This window comes from Heloderma suspectum, chromosome W, assembly GCF_057233095.1.
Source record: "Heloderma suspectum isolate Gila_16-S chromosome W, 16-S_ref, whole genome shotgun sequence".
NCBI lineage: Eukaryota > Metazoa > Chordata > Lepidosauria > Squamata > Helodermatidae > Heloderma > Heloderma suspectum.
Window position 1 is genome coordinate 48,939,914 of NC_139475.1, and position 15,418 is coordinate 48,955,331.

The 15,418-nt window shown below is 50.8% G+C and overlaps 1 protein-coding gene across 1 annotated transcript; it reads right to left on the reverse strand.

The window, feature by feature from the left end:
* Positions 1 to 11: 11 nt before the first annotated feature.
* LOC146334011 (calreticulin-like) lies at positions 12 to 15,417 on the reverse strand. The gene is made up of 9 exons (XM_084825300.1): positions 15,250 to 15,417; positions 10,219 to 10,320; positions 7,684 to 7,887; positions 5,955 to 6,049; positions 4,522 to 4,731; positions 1,776 to 1,889; positions 1,539 to 1,682; positions 888 to 980; positions 12 to 271 (listed from the first exon to the last, which is right to left on the reverse strand). The coding sequence occupies exons 1-9, from the start codon at positions 15,350 to 15,352 to the stop codon at positions 125 to 127; spliced, it is 1,212 nt and encodes a 403-aa protein (XP_084681426.1). The 5' UTR covers positions 15,353 to 15,417; the 3' UTR covers positions 12 to 124.
* Position 15,418: the final 1 nt, after the last annotated feature.

Consider the following 15,418-nt stretch of genomic DNA (forward strand, 5'->3'; position numbering starts at 1 on the left):
GTGGGGGCAAACACCACGTGCTTTTATTGAACAACTCTCCAGAACCGAGGGGCTGCTCTGAGCGGGCATCGTGCCCGGCCTGGTCCTGGGGCCGCCGCCCTGCCTTGCCCGCATCCCACGGGCCTCAGAGCTCCTCCTTCCGCGCCCCCGGCGGCCTGGGCTTGTCCTGGCGGCGCGGCCTCCGTGCGGGCCCCGTCTTCCTCTCCGCCCCGCGGCGCTGCCTCCGCTTGTCCTCCTCTATCTGCCGCTTGTTCATCTCCCGCTCGGGCTCCTGGAAGGAGATCGGAACAAGCACGGCTGGGCATGAGCTGGCTCTGGCCGCCTCTGCAAACCAGCCCGCCACAGCTGGAGGGCGGCCACCCTGGGCAGCAACCCCCTCACCTCCCTCCGGGAGGAAACCGGCCGGGGCCTTGCAAGGCTCGTTTCACGGGCAGCGGCACCTTCAGGAATTGGACAGCGCAACGTCCCCTTGTCCAGGTTCCCTCTCGTGCAGCGCCCACCCAGGCGTGCGGGGAAGAACCGGCTTCTTTCCGGGCCAGAGACCCTCTTCCGGGTAGACAAGGAACATGCGAGCGTGTTCCGCTCCTACCACAGGGGCAAGGAGGGCGCAATTGGGAGAGGAACTCATGTCCACAGCCGTACCCCCCTGGAGCCAGCAGAAACTCTGTCATCCCGCCCCCCTCCTGGACCTCGTCTGGGGATTCTGAACATGTGGACGCTGTGGCATCACCAAGGCAGGGATTATTTTCCCCCACTTATCCCCCCTGCTCCCGCTTTTTGCAACCTCTTTCCTGATGAAGAGATCTGGAGATCTTGGAAGCTTTCACATTGTTGGCAGCCTTTCAGCTGGCCTCATGAAGGTATCGCGCCAATACGGGTTCTGGTACCTTAGTTTCTCCCCAGGTTTCATCACCAAATTCTTCTGCGTATGCTTCGTCGTCCGTGATCAAGAAGTTATCAAAAATGGTTCCAGATCTCACCTGCAGTTATGGAACACGGAACAGCATCTTCCTTACATTTTGCGTCAAGAGCTCTGGGTTGTCGACTTTTTCATGGGGAGAGGGGCATTTCCATCCCTGCTTGCTTACGGCCAAACATCTGTCAGGGATGCTCTGACTTGGGAGTCCTGCACTGAGCAGGGGGTTGGCCTGGATGGTCTGACAGGACCCTTCCCACCCTACTATTGTCTGATTCTATAGGGATGCCCTGACTTGGAGTCCTGCACTGAGCAGGGGGTTGGACTGGATGGTCTCACAGGCCCCTTCCCACCCTACTATTCTCTGATTCTATAGGGATGCTCTGACTTGGATTCCTGCACTGAGCAGGGGGTTTGACTAGATGGTCTGAAAGGACCCTTCCAACCCTACTATTCTCTGATTCTATAGGGATGCCCTGACTTGGAGTCCTGCACTGAGCAGGGGGTTGGATTCGAGGGCCTCACAGGCCCCTTCCAACCCTACCTTTCTATGATTCTATGTTATGAATAATGGGAGCAAAGGGAATGATTTAAGGAAACAGAAAACGGAGACCCAACTGACCTGCCAAAGGTCCAGGCCGAGGACGCTGATGTTCTCGTAGAGGGAGATGCTTGGGTCCGGCACATACGCGGGGTTCACAATTTGGGGATGGGGCCAAATGCCGTTGTATCTGGGATTTGGGATCTTCCTGGGCTGCCACTCCCCCTGAAACAAAGCACATCTGCTCAGGACAGGCTGGCCAAAGGATCCCCCAGCTCATCAGAGTCCCCCGGCCTGAAAGAAAAGGTGCGGACATACTCTGAAGAGAGGATTCCTGAGCAGAGGGGGCTGCCAGCTGCCCTGGGTCACGGCATCCCAGTCTTTTGGTTTCTCAGCACTGTTGTCCACAATGTATTCCGAAACATCCCAGTCCTGTTGCAGGGGGAGAAAGAAGGAAGAGGGGAAGAAGGGGAGAAATGAAGCTAAATTGGCCAGGGCTGCTCAGCCATGACGCTCGCTGGCTGGTCTCGGGGAGGTCAACCTCTCCGAAAGATCAAGGAAGATTTGAACACTGCTTTCTAGATATCCAAGGCTATCTGGAAGGAGGAATCATTTTGTGCAAAGTGTTTCCAAAAGGAACGTTTCATGTGCAGTGCTGTCCTGGGCTTGATGCTCTTCAGCATTTTTTTTATTGAGGGCTTAGATGAAGAGGTGCCACACTTAAGAGGGATGTAGACAAACTGGAAAGGGTTCAAAGGAGGGAGTTGTATTTGATGCTTTCCTTGCAAATCGCCTTGAGCAGTCATTGAGTGGAGAGACGATTCATAGAATCATAGGGTTGGAAGGAGCCTACAAGGCCATCGAGTCCAACCCCCTGCTCACTGCAGGAATCCAAGTCAGAGCATCCCTGACAAATGGCTGTCCAGCCTCGTCTTGAACGTCTCCAGCATGGGAGAGCCCAATGCCTCCCTAGGTCATGGGTTCCGTTTTCATATTGCTCTAACAGTCAGGACATTTTTCCTGATGTTCAGCCAGAATCCAGCTTCCTGTAACCTGAGCCCATGATTCCATGTCCTGCACTCTGGGATGGTCGAGAAGAGATCCTGGCCTTCCTTCTCTTTGACAGCCTTTCAAGTACTTGAATAGCGCTATCCTATCTCCCCTCAGTTTTCTCTTCTCAAGGCTAAACATGCCCAGTTCTTTCCATCTCTCCTCAGAGGGCTTTGTTTCCAGTCCCCTATTGCCCTCCTCTGAACCCTCTCCAGCTTGCCTGCATCCTTCTTAAAATGTGGTGCACAGAACTGGACACAGTACTCCAGATGAGGCCCAACCAGTGCTGAGTAGAGGGGAACTAGGACTTCCCAGGATTTAGAAGTTAAGCTTCTATTAATGCAGCCCAAAAGAGCATTTGCCTTTTTTGCAGCCACATCACATTGTGGGCTCATATTCAGCTTGTGATCGACAACAATGCCAAAATCCTTCTCGCTTGTAGTGTTGAGCCACGTATCCCCCATCTTGTAACTGTGCATTAGGGTTCTTTTTCCTAGGTGCAGAACTTGGCATTTATCCCTCTTAAATGTCATTCTGTGGTTTTCTGCCCAGCGCTCCAGTCTATCCAGATCACTTTGAATTCTGTTTCTGTCTTCCAAAGTATTAACTATCCCACCCAATTTGGTGTCATCTGCAGATTGAATCAGCATTCCCTGCACCTCAACCTCCAAGTCATTCATAAAAATGTTGAAGAGCACTGGGCCCAGGACTGAGCCCTGTGGTACCCGCTTGTTACCTCTCCCCAGTTTGAGAAGATCCCATTGATAAGCACTCTTTGAGTCCGATTCAGAAATATACTAAGTGAATCAGCAAAGATGGTCAGAGGTTAGGGGGCAGGTCTAGGTCTCATGGCCTTCAGTTACAGGAGGGCAGATTTTGGCTGGACATTAAGGTAACCTTTTCAGTGGTGAGCAATCCCTTGCTAGAGGTCTTCAAGCACCCGGCTCCATCTGGACAGCCATCTGCGGAGATCCTCCACCTCCAGAGTCCCCACATTAAGCAGGCGACTGGATGGCTGACTGCCCCCTACCCTCGAACTCTGTGCTTCCGCGACAGGATTCCTTGGCCTCCCATGTGCAGGCTCCGAGGTTGCTTCTCAGGAACCGTCCTATCCCAGGCCGTCTAGCCACTGACCAGCAGCCATGGGATTGTGCCCTTAAATTCAGCGTGGAATGCTAAGCACACTTGCTACAGAGTAACTCCCATTGGGCTCGGTGGGGTTTGCGTCTAAGTAAACATGCTTGGGATCACACCGTTACTGGAAAGTCTACAGTCAGCACACAGGATCAAACCAGCTTGGGAAACTGAAGACCAAGTGCACAATTCAAACATGTGCTCATGGAGCTCATGGAGAACACTGCATTGAGCAGGGGTCTGGACTCGATGGTCTTGTATGCCCCTTCCAACCCTACTATTCCAGGATTCTATAGGGATGCTCTGACTTGGATTCCTGCGTTGAGCAGGGGGCTGGACTCGATGGTCTTGTAAGCCCCTTCCAACCCTACTATTCTAGGATTCACAGCTTCAGAGACACTGTGGTGTAGCATGGAAAGTGTGAGAGGTGGACCAGCTATGGGCCAATATCATTTCAGTCTAATCTACCTCAGGTGGTTGGAACAGAATCATCCCCGTTTAGTTATTCCCCACCTTTCTTCCATGGTGGAACTCAAGCTGGCCTATGTCAGGTTCCTATGTTGTCTCCGATCCAGGTGCTGACTGGACCCTGATCTGTTTAGCCTGAGCATGGTTGCTGCATCATGTCCCTTCAGAGACCGTGTCCTGCTTTCCTAAGGTCCTTGCAGTGGGATCCCAGAATGAAACAGACTACATGCTCTGACGGAGGTTTGCGCCAGTCCTTAAGACTGAAAGTAGGTTTAATAAGCAAAAGATCGTACGCCTGCAGGCAGGGACCGTCTTCTTTGTTCATCGATTGTAAGCCGCACCGGGAGCCTTTTTCAGCTGAGGAGCGGGAGACAAATACAATCAATCAATAATAAATAAATGAGGCCTTCACCTCTGGCTTGGTGTCCTCAGGGTCGTCAGTTTCGGCATCATCGTCCCAGTCCTCCGGCTTCTTCACCGCTGGGTCATTTATTTTCCTTGGCGGCAAGAAATCCCAGTCATCTTCCAAGATGCCCGAGGCAACCATTTCATTATCGATTTTCACTTCGTACGTGTGATCTGGCCTTAAAACCAGCGTATATAAGTGCGTGAATCCGTCCACCTAAACCAAGCAACGGAAAAAGAGCAACAGCGCACCGTTACTGCGAAGGTAGGCCTGGCTCGGCCTCTTGAGTAGTTTGGTTCAAGCAACCAACCCAGGTGCCTGATGGGATTGGAAAACCATATACGTGTTTGACAACGAGAAGGTAATTGTAAGTTGCTCATTATAGGCAGGAAATTCTCTCTAAGGAGTAGCTTAGAAGTAAGAGACAATAATGCAGCTGTACTGATAAGACTGTTACTGAGTATTAATTGGTTTCTGAGCACGCGCAGTGTATTTTCTTTGTTCTCCAAGTTTCAGTATGTATAAAGATCCCCCGTTTTTCTTTCTGAGCAGGCTCGGCTCTTCGCTGACTCCTACAGCTGTGTGGTGCTTTAATACATTTTTGACTGTTTAACCTCACCTGCCTTGACTATTTCCTTAACATTACTCATTCCCGTAAAACAAATTCCAGAGAGGCAGCCGGGTGAGTCTGTTGCCACACACGCAGCACTGAGCCTCGCGCTGCCACAAAGACGAGCAGATCTGCAGCCCGGTTCAAGGCGTGGGGCTTCCTCCCCACGAAATGTGTCCAGGGTTGTGGCAGGAGCTTCTGTGGACTACAGCCCACGTTCGGTCACTCACGAAGCAGGCTGTTGTCCTTACAAGTTCCTGTAACAAGAGATCTGCTGGTTTTTCAGCTGACAAAAGACTCGGGTTCAATGAGGCAGTCATGCTTCTGGAACATCCTTCCCGCAGGATCAGTGTTCACGCGCACGCACTGCTTCCAACATGTCCACTGTGAAAAGATGTGGACAAGCAAGGAAAGCAGGAGCTTGCCTCTTCTTCTCTCCTCCTCAGCAGCCCAACAGTAGGCTGGTGTGGAGGGTGGAGCCTTTAAGGGCTCCTGGCTAATTCTGGAAGTGCAAAACGGATCAGAAGTGCCGCAGGTCATGCCCCAAGCATCTGCCCTTTCTCCGCCAGAGGCAGAACTATTTGAGCAGCAGCCAGGAAGCAGGGAGGGCCGGGGGCATCGAAATTCGAAACCCATTCTCCAGCACAAAAACGGGGCCATGAAGCTCCAAATACACTGCCAGGTGACCAGCTGCAATGCACAGGCTGCTTCTAGCCCCACTGTGATCACCGTAGGGCTCAAGGGTGCCCTGAACAGAGACTGCTGAGGATCGCAGCCTTCAACTGACGAGCCGTTGGGCAGGAAATGTGACCACGTCTCTGGCACTTACTTTGCAGCGAATGTGTTTCTTGATGGGATAAAGTTTGTTCTTGTAGTTCAAGATGACGTGGACTTTCCTTGTATCAGAGCCACATATGTCAGGCCCTGGAAAAGAAATCACCACTTGTTTCTCCAGCCACCATGTTAAGCTATCAGGAGTGCCCTGTCCTGATACAGTTGTAGCATTTCATAAAATACTTAGTACTTTAGGAAACAGCTTCCTACCCATCTCTAGCACAAACCAAACATGCCAATCAGCCAGATCCCGGCTGAACATCAGGAAAAACTTCCTGTTAGAGCAGTACGACAATGGAACCCGTTCCCTAGGGAGGTGAGGGAACGGGGGCATTCAAGACGAGGCTGGACAGCCATCTGTCAGGGATGCTCTGTCTTGGATCATAGAATCATAGAATAGTAGGGTTGGAAGGGGCCTACAAGGCCATCGAGTCCAACCCCCTGCTCAATGCAGGAATCCAAGTCAGAGCATCCCTGACAAATGGCTGTCCAGCTTCGTCTTGAAGGCCTCCAGTGTGGGAGAGCCCACCACCTCCCCAGGTAATTGGTTCCATTGTCGTATTGCTCTTACAGTCAGGAAGTTTTTCCTGATGTTCAGCTGGAATCTGGCTTCCTGTAACTTGAGCCCATTATTCCGTGTCCTGCACTCTGGGATGATCAAGAAGAGATCCTGGCCTTCTTCTCTGTGACCACCTTTCAAGTACTTGAAGAGTGCTATCATATCTCCCCTCAGTCTTCTCTTCTCAAGGCTAAACATGCCCAGTTCTTTCAGTCTCTCTTCATAGGGCTTTGTTTCCAGTCCCCTGATCATCTTTGTTGCCCTCCTCTGAACCCTCTCCAGTTTGTCTGCATCCTTCTTCAAGTGTGGTGCCCAGAACTGGACACAGTACTCCAGATGAGGGCTAACCAGTGCTGAGTAGAGGGGAACTAGTACTTCCCGGGATTTGGAAGCGATGCTTCTATTAATGCAGCCCAAAATAGCATTTGCCTTTTTTGCAGCCACATCCCATTGTGGGCTCATATTCAGCTTGTGATCGACAACAATTCCAAGATCCTTCTCGCTTGTAGTGTGGTTGAGCCACGTATCCCCCATCTTGTAACTGTGCATTTGGTTTCTTTTTCCTAGGTGCAGAACTTGGCATTTGTCCCTATTAAATGTCATTCTGTTGCTTTCTGCCCAGCGCTCCAGTCTATCCAGATCACTTTGAATTTTGTTTCTGTCTTCCAAAGTATTAGCTATCCCTCCCAATTTGGTGTCATCTGCAAATTTGATCAGCATTCCCTGCACCTCCTCCTCCAAGTCATTAATAAAAATGTTGAAGAGCACTGGGCCCAGGACTGAGCCCTGCGGTACCCCACTCGTTACCTCTCCCCAGTTTGAGATCCTGCATTGAGCAGGGGGTTGGACTCAATGGTCTTGTAGGCCCCTTCCAACCCTACTGTTCTATGACTCTATGATTCTAAGAGGAGCTCATCCACCAGCAACTTCTTGAGCTCAAGTTCCCAATGACATTGCAGAATCCAAAGGGGGTCTCTGGGGGGGTCCCCGTTGGGCTTGCCCTGGATGAATTCTTGGAAAATGGCACATTAGTTCGCTAACCAGTTTTTCTAGGTTTAATACTCTCTCTAGCTTTTTGCTTGCTCATCTTGAGCTTATTTCATTCAGAAAGGCACTGAAATGATAAACAGGGCCAGTTGGATGAGCGCCAGCCAAATCAGCTCACCAAACATGATGTAGTAGAGGGATTCTCCACTCATGTTCTTCTGGTCCAGGTCGGAAGGGAAAATTTTCACATATCCACCTCCACAGTCAATCTTCTGTTCGTGCTTGACTGTATAATGAATGACCAAAGGCCTTCCTTTATTGCTGAATGGCTTAAATCGCGACGAGATGGCATAAAACTTTGAATTTTCACTTGTCTGCAGACCTGGGGCACATAACAGAGCGAGATGACATCTCAGACACACAGACCAGACTTGTGAATTAAGTTGCTAATGAATACAAGTATTTCTTTTTAAATGTACTTTGATTGAGTCATTGAGTATAACGCAGTATAAACAACAAATAAAACACATCTTCCCTGTCTTTTTAAAGCCGTGTTCTTGTCCAACAGTTGTTACCAGCCTCTATCTGCCATTATTTCATTAGATCTTTCCAAAACCACTATTGTAGTCAGACATTCGTGGTCAATTATTCCTTTGTTTATGCAAGTGATAAATGAAAACCAAATTTCCATGATCAATCAATCATCTGTAGAACCTCTCCTCAGCCCTCTACTGTGATGGGTGCATCTCTCCAAGAGTACAATTTTCCAGATTTTAGGAATGAACATGGCTACGGTTTTGTGGGGGGAACTGTCATGAAAATGGGGGACATGAGTAATTATGATTCTTTATTATTATTACATTTATATCCCACCTTTTTTCCTCCTGAAGGAACCCAAGGCGGCATATATAATCCTCCTCTCCATTTTATCCTCACAACAACCCTGTGAGGTAGGTTGGGCTGAGAGTCTGTGACTGGCCTAAAGTCACCCAGGAAGCTTCCATGGGCAAGTGGAGACTAGAACCCAGATCTCCCATCTCCCAGTCCAGCACTCTAGAATCATAGAATAGTAGGGTTGGAAGGGGCCTACAAGGCCATTGAGTCCAACTCTAGCCACTACAACACACTGGCTCTGATCGATGTATCCATGGGTGCAAAATGTGTTTTCATATTTTATGAAAACGTGCTTCATATTTTAAACAAATTCAGAGACAAGGTCACTCACCTACTAAATTGAGAGTCATAGAATCATAGAATAGTCGGGTTGGAAGGGGCCTACAAGACCATCGAGTCCAACCCCCTGCTCAGTGCAGGAATCCAAGTCAGAGCATCCCTGACAGAGTAACCCTTTTAAATGTGAAACTTGACTTCTGGCGTGTTCCATATCTGCAGCTTGTCTCTAACCTAACTTTTAGCCTGGTCTTCCTCAGGCTTGTGCTTCCACCTGATGGCTGTCTCCCTCTCTCCAGAGGCCCCATAAGGGCAGAAGGGCCATTCGTTCACACTTCACACGCCTAGGGCTGGCGCCAAGGGTCAACATGTTTGGGCACCTGCTGAGAGCTCACAACCTTGGAATTGTTCTTGGAATTGTTGTCGATCACAAGCTAAAGATGAGCCCACAATGTGATGTGGCTGCAAAAAAGGCAAATGCTATTTGGGGCTGCATTAATAGAAGCATAGCTTCCGAATCCCGGGAAGTCCTAGTTCCCCTCTACTCAGCACTGGGTAGGCTTCATATGGAGTACTGTGTCCAGTTCTGGGCACCGCACTTGAAGCAGGATGCAGGCAAGCTGGAGAGGGTTTGGAGGAAGGCAACAAAGATGATCAGGGGACTGGAAACAAAGCCCTATGAGGAGAGACGGAAAGAACCGGGCATGTTTCGCCTTGAGAAGACTGAGGAGAGATAGGATAGCGCTCTTCAAGGACCTGAAAGGCTGTCCCAGAGAGGAAGGCCAGGATCTCTTCTCGATCCTCCCAGAGTGCAGGACACGGAATCATGGGCTCAAGTTGCAGGAAGCCAGATCCCGCCTGAACATCAGGAAAAATGTCCTGACTGTAAGAGCAATACGACAATGGAACCAATTCCCTGGGGAGGTGGTGGGCTTTCCCACACTGGAGTCCTTCAAGACGAGGCTGGACAGCCACCTGTCGGGGATGCTCTGACTTGGATTCTTGCACTGAGCAGGGGGGTGGACTAGATGGTCTCACAGAGCCCATCCAACCCTGCTATTCTATGATTCTAGCCCAGCAGCAGCTCACCGACACGTGCTCCCTGGACTGGCTCCCCCTCTTCCCCATTGCTTGTTCCCCTGCCTCTCGCTCTGGCCCAGACAAGGGTGGTGGAGAGAAGGAAGAGCAGCGGACGCCATGGCCTCCTTGCTCCCTGGCTCTCTGCCTGCAGAGCAGGGATGAGCAAGGAGGAGGGAGAGCAGCTGGTGAGTGGCAGCGGGAAGGCAGACTCACCGAGGGTGGGGGCAGGGAGGGCGTCTTGCCCCAGGGCCCTGCGAAACCTGGACCTTGCACTGCCCAAGATCGTGAGCTGGGAACTGGGGGGTGGTGACCACTGGCGAGGAGAGGGAAATGTCCTCTCCTGGCCGCCTGTTAACAATGCTGGCCTGACTATGGTTGATGAACCGCCTCCCAGCCATCCTTTCTCCGAAAGCACAGAGAGCGCTGCTGTGTCTATCCTGCCTCTCCGACACAATCCCCAAACCTTTGTCTGTTTCACGATCTCCATAGAAACTCCCGGCGGTCAGCCTGAACTTCCCGTAGCTGGATCTGTGCTGAGAGAGCACCCATCTCTGCCGCCATTTTGCTGGTAAAAAGACAAGGGACACAGCAGTCACCAGATGGGGAAACCCGCCAGTAACACTCCAGACCCAAGTCAAAGAAACCCTCCTTGCATGGAAGGGTTATGCTCAAAAGGCAGTGAGCGGGGCCACCCCCCGCTGCTGGCATGTCCCGTGCCCAGCGTGCTGTCCCAAATCCCATCTGCACTGATGCCAGTGTGGCGTAGTGGCTAGAGTGTTGGACTGGGAGCCCAGAGATCCGGGTTCTAGTCCCCACTCGGCCATGGAAGCTCACTGGGTGACTTTGGGCCAGTCACAGACTCTCGGCCCAACCTACCTCACAGGGTTGTTGTTGTGAGGATACAATGGAGAGGGGGAGGATAATGTAAGCCGCCTTGGGTTCCTTGCAAGAGGAAAAAAGGCGGGGTATAAATGCAATAAATAAATAAATAAATGCCTGCACGCATGGGCCAGCTTTCCCAACTGGGAGGAGCAATGGGCCAGGAGCAAGGCCGGCTCCAGGCTGCACTGGGGCTGAGTCAGGAGCTGTCCGCCACCAGCTTCCCCTTCTCCAGGGGCAGTGGGGAGCTTCGGGAAAGGACAGGTCCCTCCCCGCAATTGTACATGGGTTTCGACAAAAGTGGCCCAAATATCCAAGGAAGTATCCACTTGGAGGTGCTGCCTATGTGCCACCCGCTCAACTATTGAACGTTTTGTAAGGTGTCTATCCTTCCCATGTTGCAATATTAGTCTTCTGGCTGTTAAAAGGGCGCAGAGAATCCATTTATGCCGACCATTTGTTCATTTCCACGAAGCAGGTAAATAATTTAAGAGTGCGTACATCAGTGAACATTAAAGACTGTTCCAGTACAAAACCTCTCTGTGTAATAACCTCCTCCGGAAAAGAAGCAGCTACACGACGTCGACAAAACAAATGTTTAGAAGAAGCATTAGCTGCATTGCACTGCCAGCAATTAGCCAAATTAGACAATCCCTCGTTAAAGAGACGCCACGGTGTCCAGAAGACCCGAAACAAAAGCGTCTGCTGAATAAGACACCGCCTGAGATCCAGAGACACGACGGGCAGGTGCCAGAGCGGCGATCCACCTATCAGGCATGTTGTGGTGTTGCCCACAGCAGTTCCTCAAACTCCCCAATGTGCCCATGGATCCCAGCAGGTTGGGGCCCCCTGAGATGCCCACTTCAGGGTGAACGACTCAGAGATGTCGTTGCACCAAGAAGGGCAAAAGCGTTATGGCCACGACACCTTCGCGGCTGAAATGGCAAGCGATGTTTGAACATTAGGTTGTTCCGCTTCAGCTTGCGCTGGGCCGCGCGCATTTATTGTCCTGCTTTCAGAATGATTTGCTGCATTTCTCCGACTTATTGGGCTCTTTTCGGAGTTCTGGCAGCCCCTCAGCACCCCCTTCAGATTGCAAGAGGCCATAAATACGGGGCCCCTCCATGGATCACTGCCTTGGTGCAGCGAAGGGGCTTGCTTGAAGCCATAAGCTATGCTGTGCAGGGCCACCCAAGACGGACAGGTCATGGCGGAGAGTTCTGACAAAATGTGGTCCACTGGAGAAGGAAATGGCAACCCACTCCAGTATTCCTGCCAAGAAAACCCCATGGAACATATCCCAAGGCTAAAAGAGATGACGCCGGAAGATGAGACCCTCAGGTCGGAAGGTGTCCAATATACTACTGGGGAAGAGCAGAGGGAATTTCCAAGTAGCGCCAGAAAGAGTGAAGTGGCTGGGCCAAAGCCAAAAGGACACTTAGCTGTGGATGTGTCTGGTGGTGAAAAGAAAGTCCGATGCTGTAAAGAACAATATTGTTTAGGAACCTGGAATGTAAGATCAATGAATCAGGGTAAGCTGGAGGTGGTCAAGCATGAGATGGTAAGATTGAACATCGACATCTTGGGAATCAGCAAACTGAAATGGACAAGCATGGGTGAATTTAATTCAGGTGACCATCATATCTACTACTGTGGGCAAGAATCCCTTGGAAGAAATGGAGTAGCACTCATAGTCAACAAAAGGGTGGGAAAAGCAGTACTGGGGTACAATCTCAAAAACGATAGAATGATCTCAGTACGAATCCAAGGCAAACCATTCAACATCACAGTCATTCAAGTCTATGCCCCAACCACTGAGGCTGAAGAAGCTGAGGCTGATCGGTTCTATGAAGACCTACAACACCTTCTAGAACTAACACCAAAAAAAGATGTCCTTTTCATCATAGGGGATTGGAATGCTAAAGAAAGAAATCAAGAAATAACCGGGATAACAGGCAGGCATGGCCTTGGTGTACAAAATGAAGCAGGACAAAGGCTAATGGAGTTTTGCCAAGCGAGCACGCTGATCATAGCAAACACCGTTTTCCAACAGCACAAGAGGCGACTCTACACATGGACATCACCAGATGGTCACTATCGAAATCAGATTGATTATGTACTTTGCAGCCAAAGATAGAGAAGCTCTATACAGTCAGTAAAAACAAGACCTGGAGCTGACTGTGGCTCAGATCATGAGCTTCTTCTTGCAAAATTTCGGCTTAAACTGAAGAACGTAGGGAAAACCAATAAACCATTCAGGTTTGACCTAAATCATATCCCTTATGAATATACAGTGGAGGTGAGGAATAGATTTCAGGGATTAGACCTGATAGACAGAGTGCCTGAGGAACTATGGACAGAGGTCCGTAACATTGTTCAGGAGGCAAGAACTCAATCCATCCCAAAGAAGAAGAAAGGCAAGAAAACAAAGTGGCTGTCTGATGAGGCTTTACAAGTAGCTGAGGAAAGAAGGGAAGCGAAAAGCAAGGGAGAAAGGGGAAGATATATCCAACTGAATGCAGAGTTCCAGAGAATAGCAAGGAGAGACAAGAAGGCCTTCTTAAATGAACAATGCAAATAAATCGAGGAAAACAACGGAATGGGAAAGACTAGAGATCTCTTCAAGAAAATCGGAGATAATAAGGGAACAATTTGTGCAAAGATGGGCATGATAAAGGACAAAGAAGGCAGGGACCTAACAGAAGCAGATGAAAGTAAGTGGAAAGAACACACAGAAGAACTATACAGGGACGATCTGAATGTCCCTGATAGCCATGATAGTGCGGTCACTGAACTTGAGCTGGACATCCTCGAGAGTGAAGTCAAGTGGGCCTTAGGAAGCATTACTAACAACAAAGCTAGCGGAGATGACAGTATTCCAGCGGAGCTATTTAAAATCCTAAAAGATGATGCTGTTAAGTGCTGCACTCAATATGCCAACGAATTTGGAACACTCAACAGTGGCCACAAGACTGGAAAAGGTCAGTTTACATTCCAATTCCAAAGAAGGGCAATGACAAAGAGTGTTCAAACTACCGTACAATTGCGCTCATTTCACATGCCAGCAAAGTTATGTTCAAAATCCTTCAAGCTAGGCTTCAGCAGTACGTGAACCGAGAACTACCGGAAGTACAAGCTGGGTTTCGAAGAGGCAGAGGAACTAGAGATCAAATTGTCAACATTCGCTGGATCATGGAGAAAGCAAGAGAATTCCAGTAAAACGTCTATTTCTGCTTCATTGACTACGCTAAAGCCTTTGATTGCGTGGATCACAACAAACTGTGGCAAATACTTAAAGAGATGGGAGTACCAGACCACCTTACCTGTCTCCTGAGAAACCTGTAGGAGGGTCAAGAAGCAACAATAAGAACTGGACATGGAACAATCGAGTGGTTCAAAATTGGGAAAGGAGTATGACAAGGCTGCATGTTGTCACCCTGCTTATTTAACTTATATGCAGAGTACATCATGAGAAACGCCGGGTTGGATGAATCACAGGTCGGAATTAAGATTGCTGGGAGAATTATCAACAACCTCAGAACAGCAGATGATACCACCCTAATGGCAGAAAGCGAAGAGGATCTACAGAGCATCTTGCTGAGGGTGAAAGTGGAGAGTGCAAAAGCTGGTTTGAAACTCAACATTAACAAAACTAAGATCATGGCATCTGGCCCCATCACTTCCTGGCATATAGAAGGGGAAGAAATGGAAGCAGTGACAGATTTTATTTTCTTGGGCTCCAAACTCACCGCAGATGGTGACTGCAGCCATGAAATGAAAAGACGCTTGCTCCTTGGGAGGAAAGCTGTGGCAAACCTAGACAGCATAGTAAGAAGCAGAGACTTTGCTGACCAAGGTTCGTATAATCAAAGCTATGGTTTTCCCAGTAGGAATGTATGGCTGTGAGAGCTGGACTATAAGAAAGGCTGAGCGCCGAAGAATTGACGCTTTTGAACTGTGGTGCTGGAGAAGACTCTTACGAGTCCCCTGGACTGCAAGGAGGTCAAATCAGTCAATCCTGAAGGAAATCAACCCTGAGTGCTCATTGGAAGGACAGATACTGAAGCTGAAATATTTTGGCCACCTGATGCAAAGAGAAAAGTCACTGGAAAGGGCCCTGATGCTGGGAAAGACTGAAGGCAAAAGGAGAAGGGGGCGGCAGAGGATGAGATGGCTGGATAGCATCACGGATATGGACTTGAGCACGCGCCGGGAGAGAGCGCAGAACGGGAAGGCCTGGCGTGCTCTGGTCCACGGGTCACGAGGAGTCGGGCACGACTGGACAACAACAATGAGTACGGGGGGGATCCAAATTCGTGCATGTTTCCGGAAGTACAACGGGCGCTCGTAGCCCTGGCGGGCGGGGCTGCCTTCCTGGGCAGCTGCTGCGCGGCGCTCGGCGGCCTGCGACTGCGGCGCCCTCAGCTTCCCGAGGCCCTCAGCCTGGCGCCCACGCCCTCACCGGCCGCACGGAGCCGGGGCTCCAGGCCCGCGAGCCGGCCCGCGGGCAGCCCGCTGCCCGGCCCGGCTGCCACTCGCGGCCCCGCAGGCCTGGAGCGCCGCTCGCGACGCGGCCTGGCCTGGCCCGCCCCGCGCCTCAGGGCGCCGCGCCCACCTCCATCCAGGAAGCGCTCCCGGAAGAGGACGGCGCCGCGGGCGCGCAGGGCCAGCGCCAGGCCCAGGGACAGGCCCAGCGCCAGGGCCGGGAGCCGGAGCATCGCGCGTCGGGCGTCGGCGGCGCGCGCCTCCCGCCTCGCGCCGCCGGCGCTCGTTGGCTGGCGCCC

Bases quoted from the DNA above. Each gene is read 5' to 3' on its own strand.
- LOC146334011 (XM_084825300.1), bottom strand. From the start codon at position 15,352: ATGCTCCGGCTCCCGGCCCTGGCGCTGGGCCTGTCCCTGGGCCTGGCG. The intron at 10,321-15,249 runs GTGGGCGCGGCG...TCTTTTTACCAG, and splicing joins GGAGCGCTTCCTGGATGGAG to CAAAATGGCGGCAGAGATGG. The intron at 4,732-5,954 runs GTAAGTGCCAGA...TGCTTGGTTTAG, and splicing joins AGAAACACATTCGCTGCAAA to GTGGACGGATTCACGCACTT.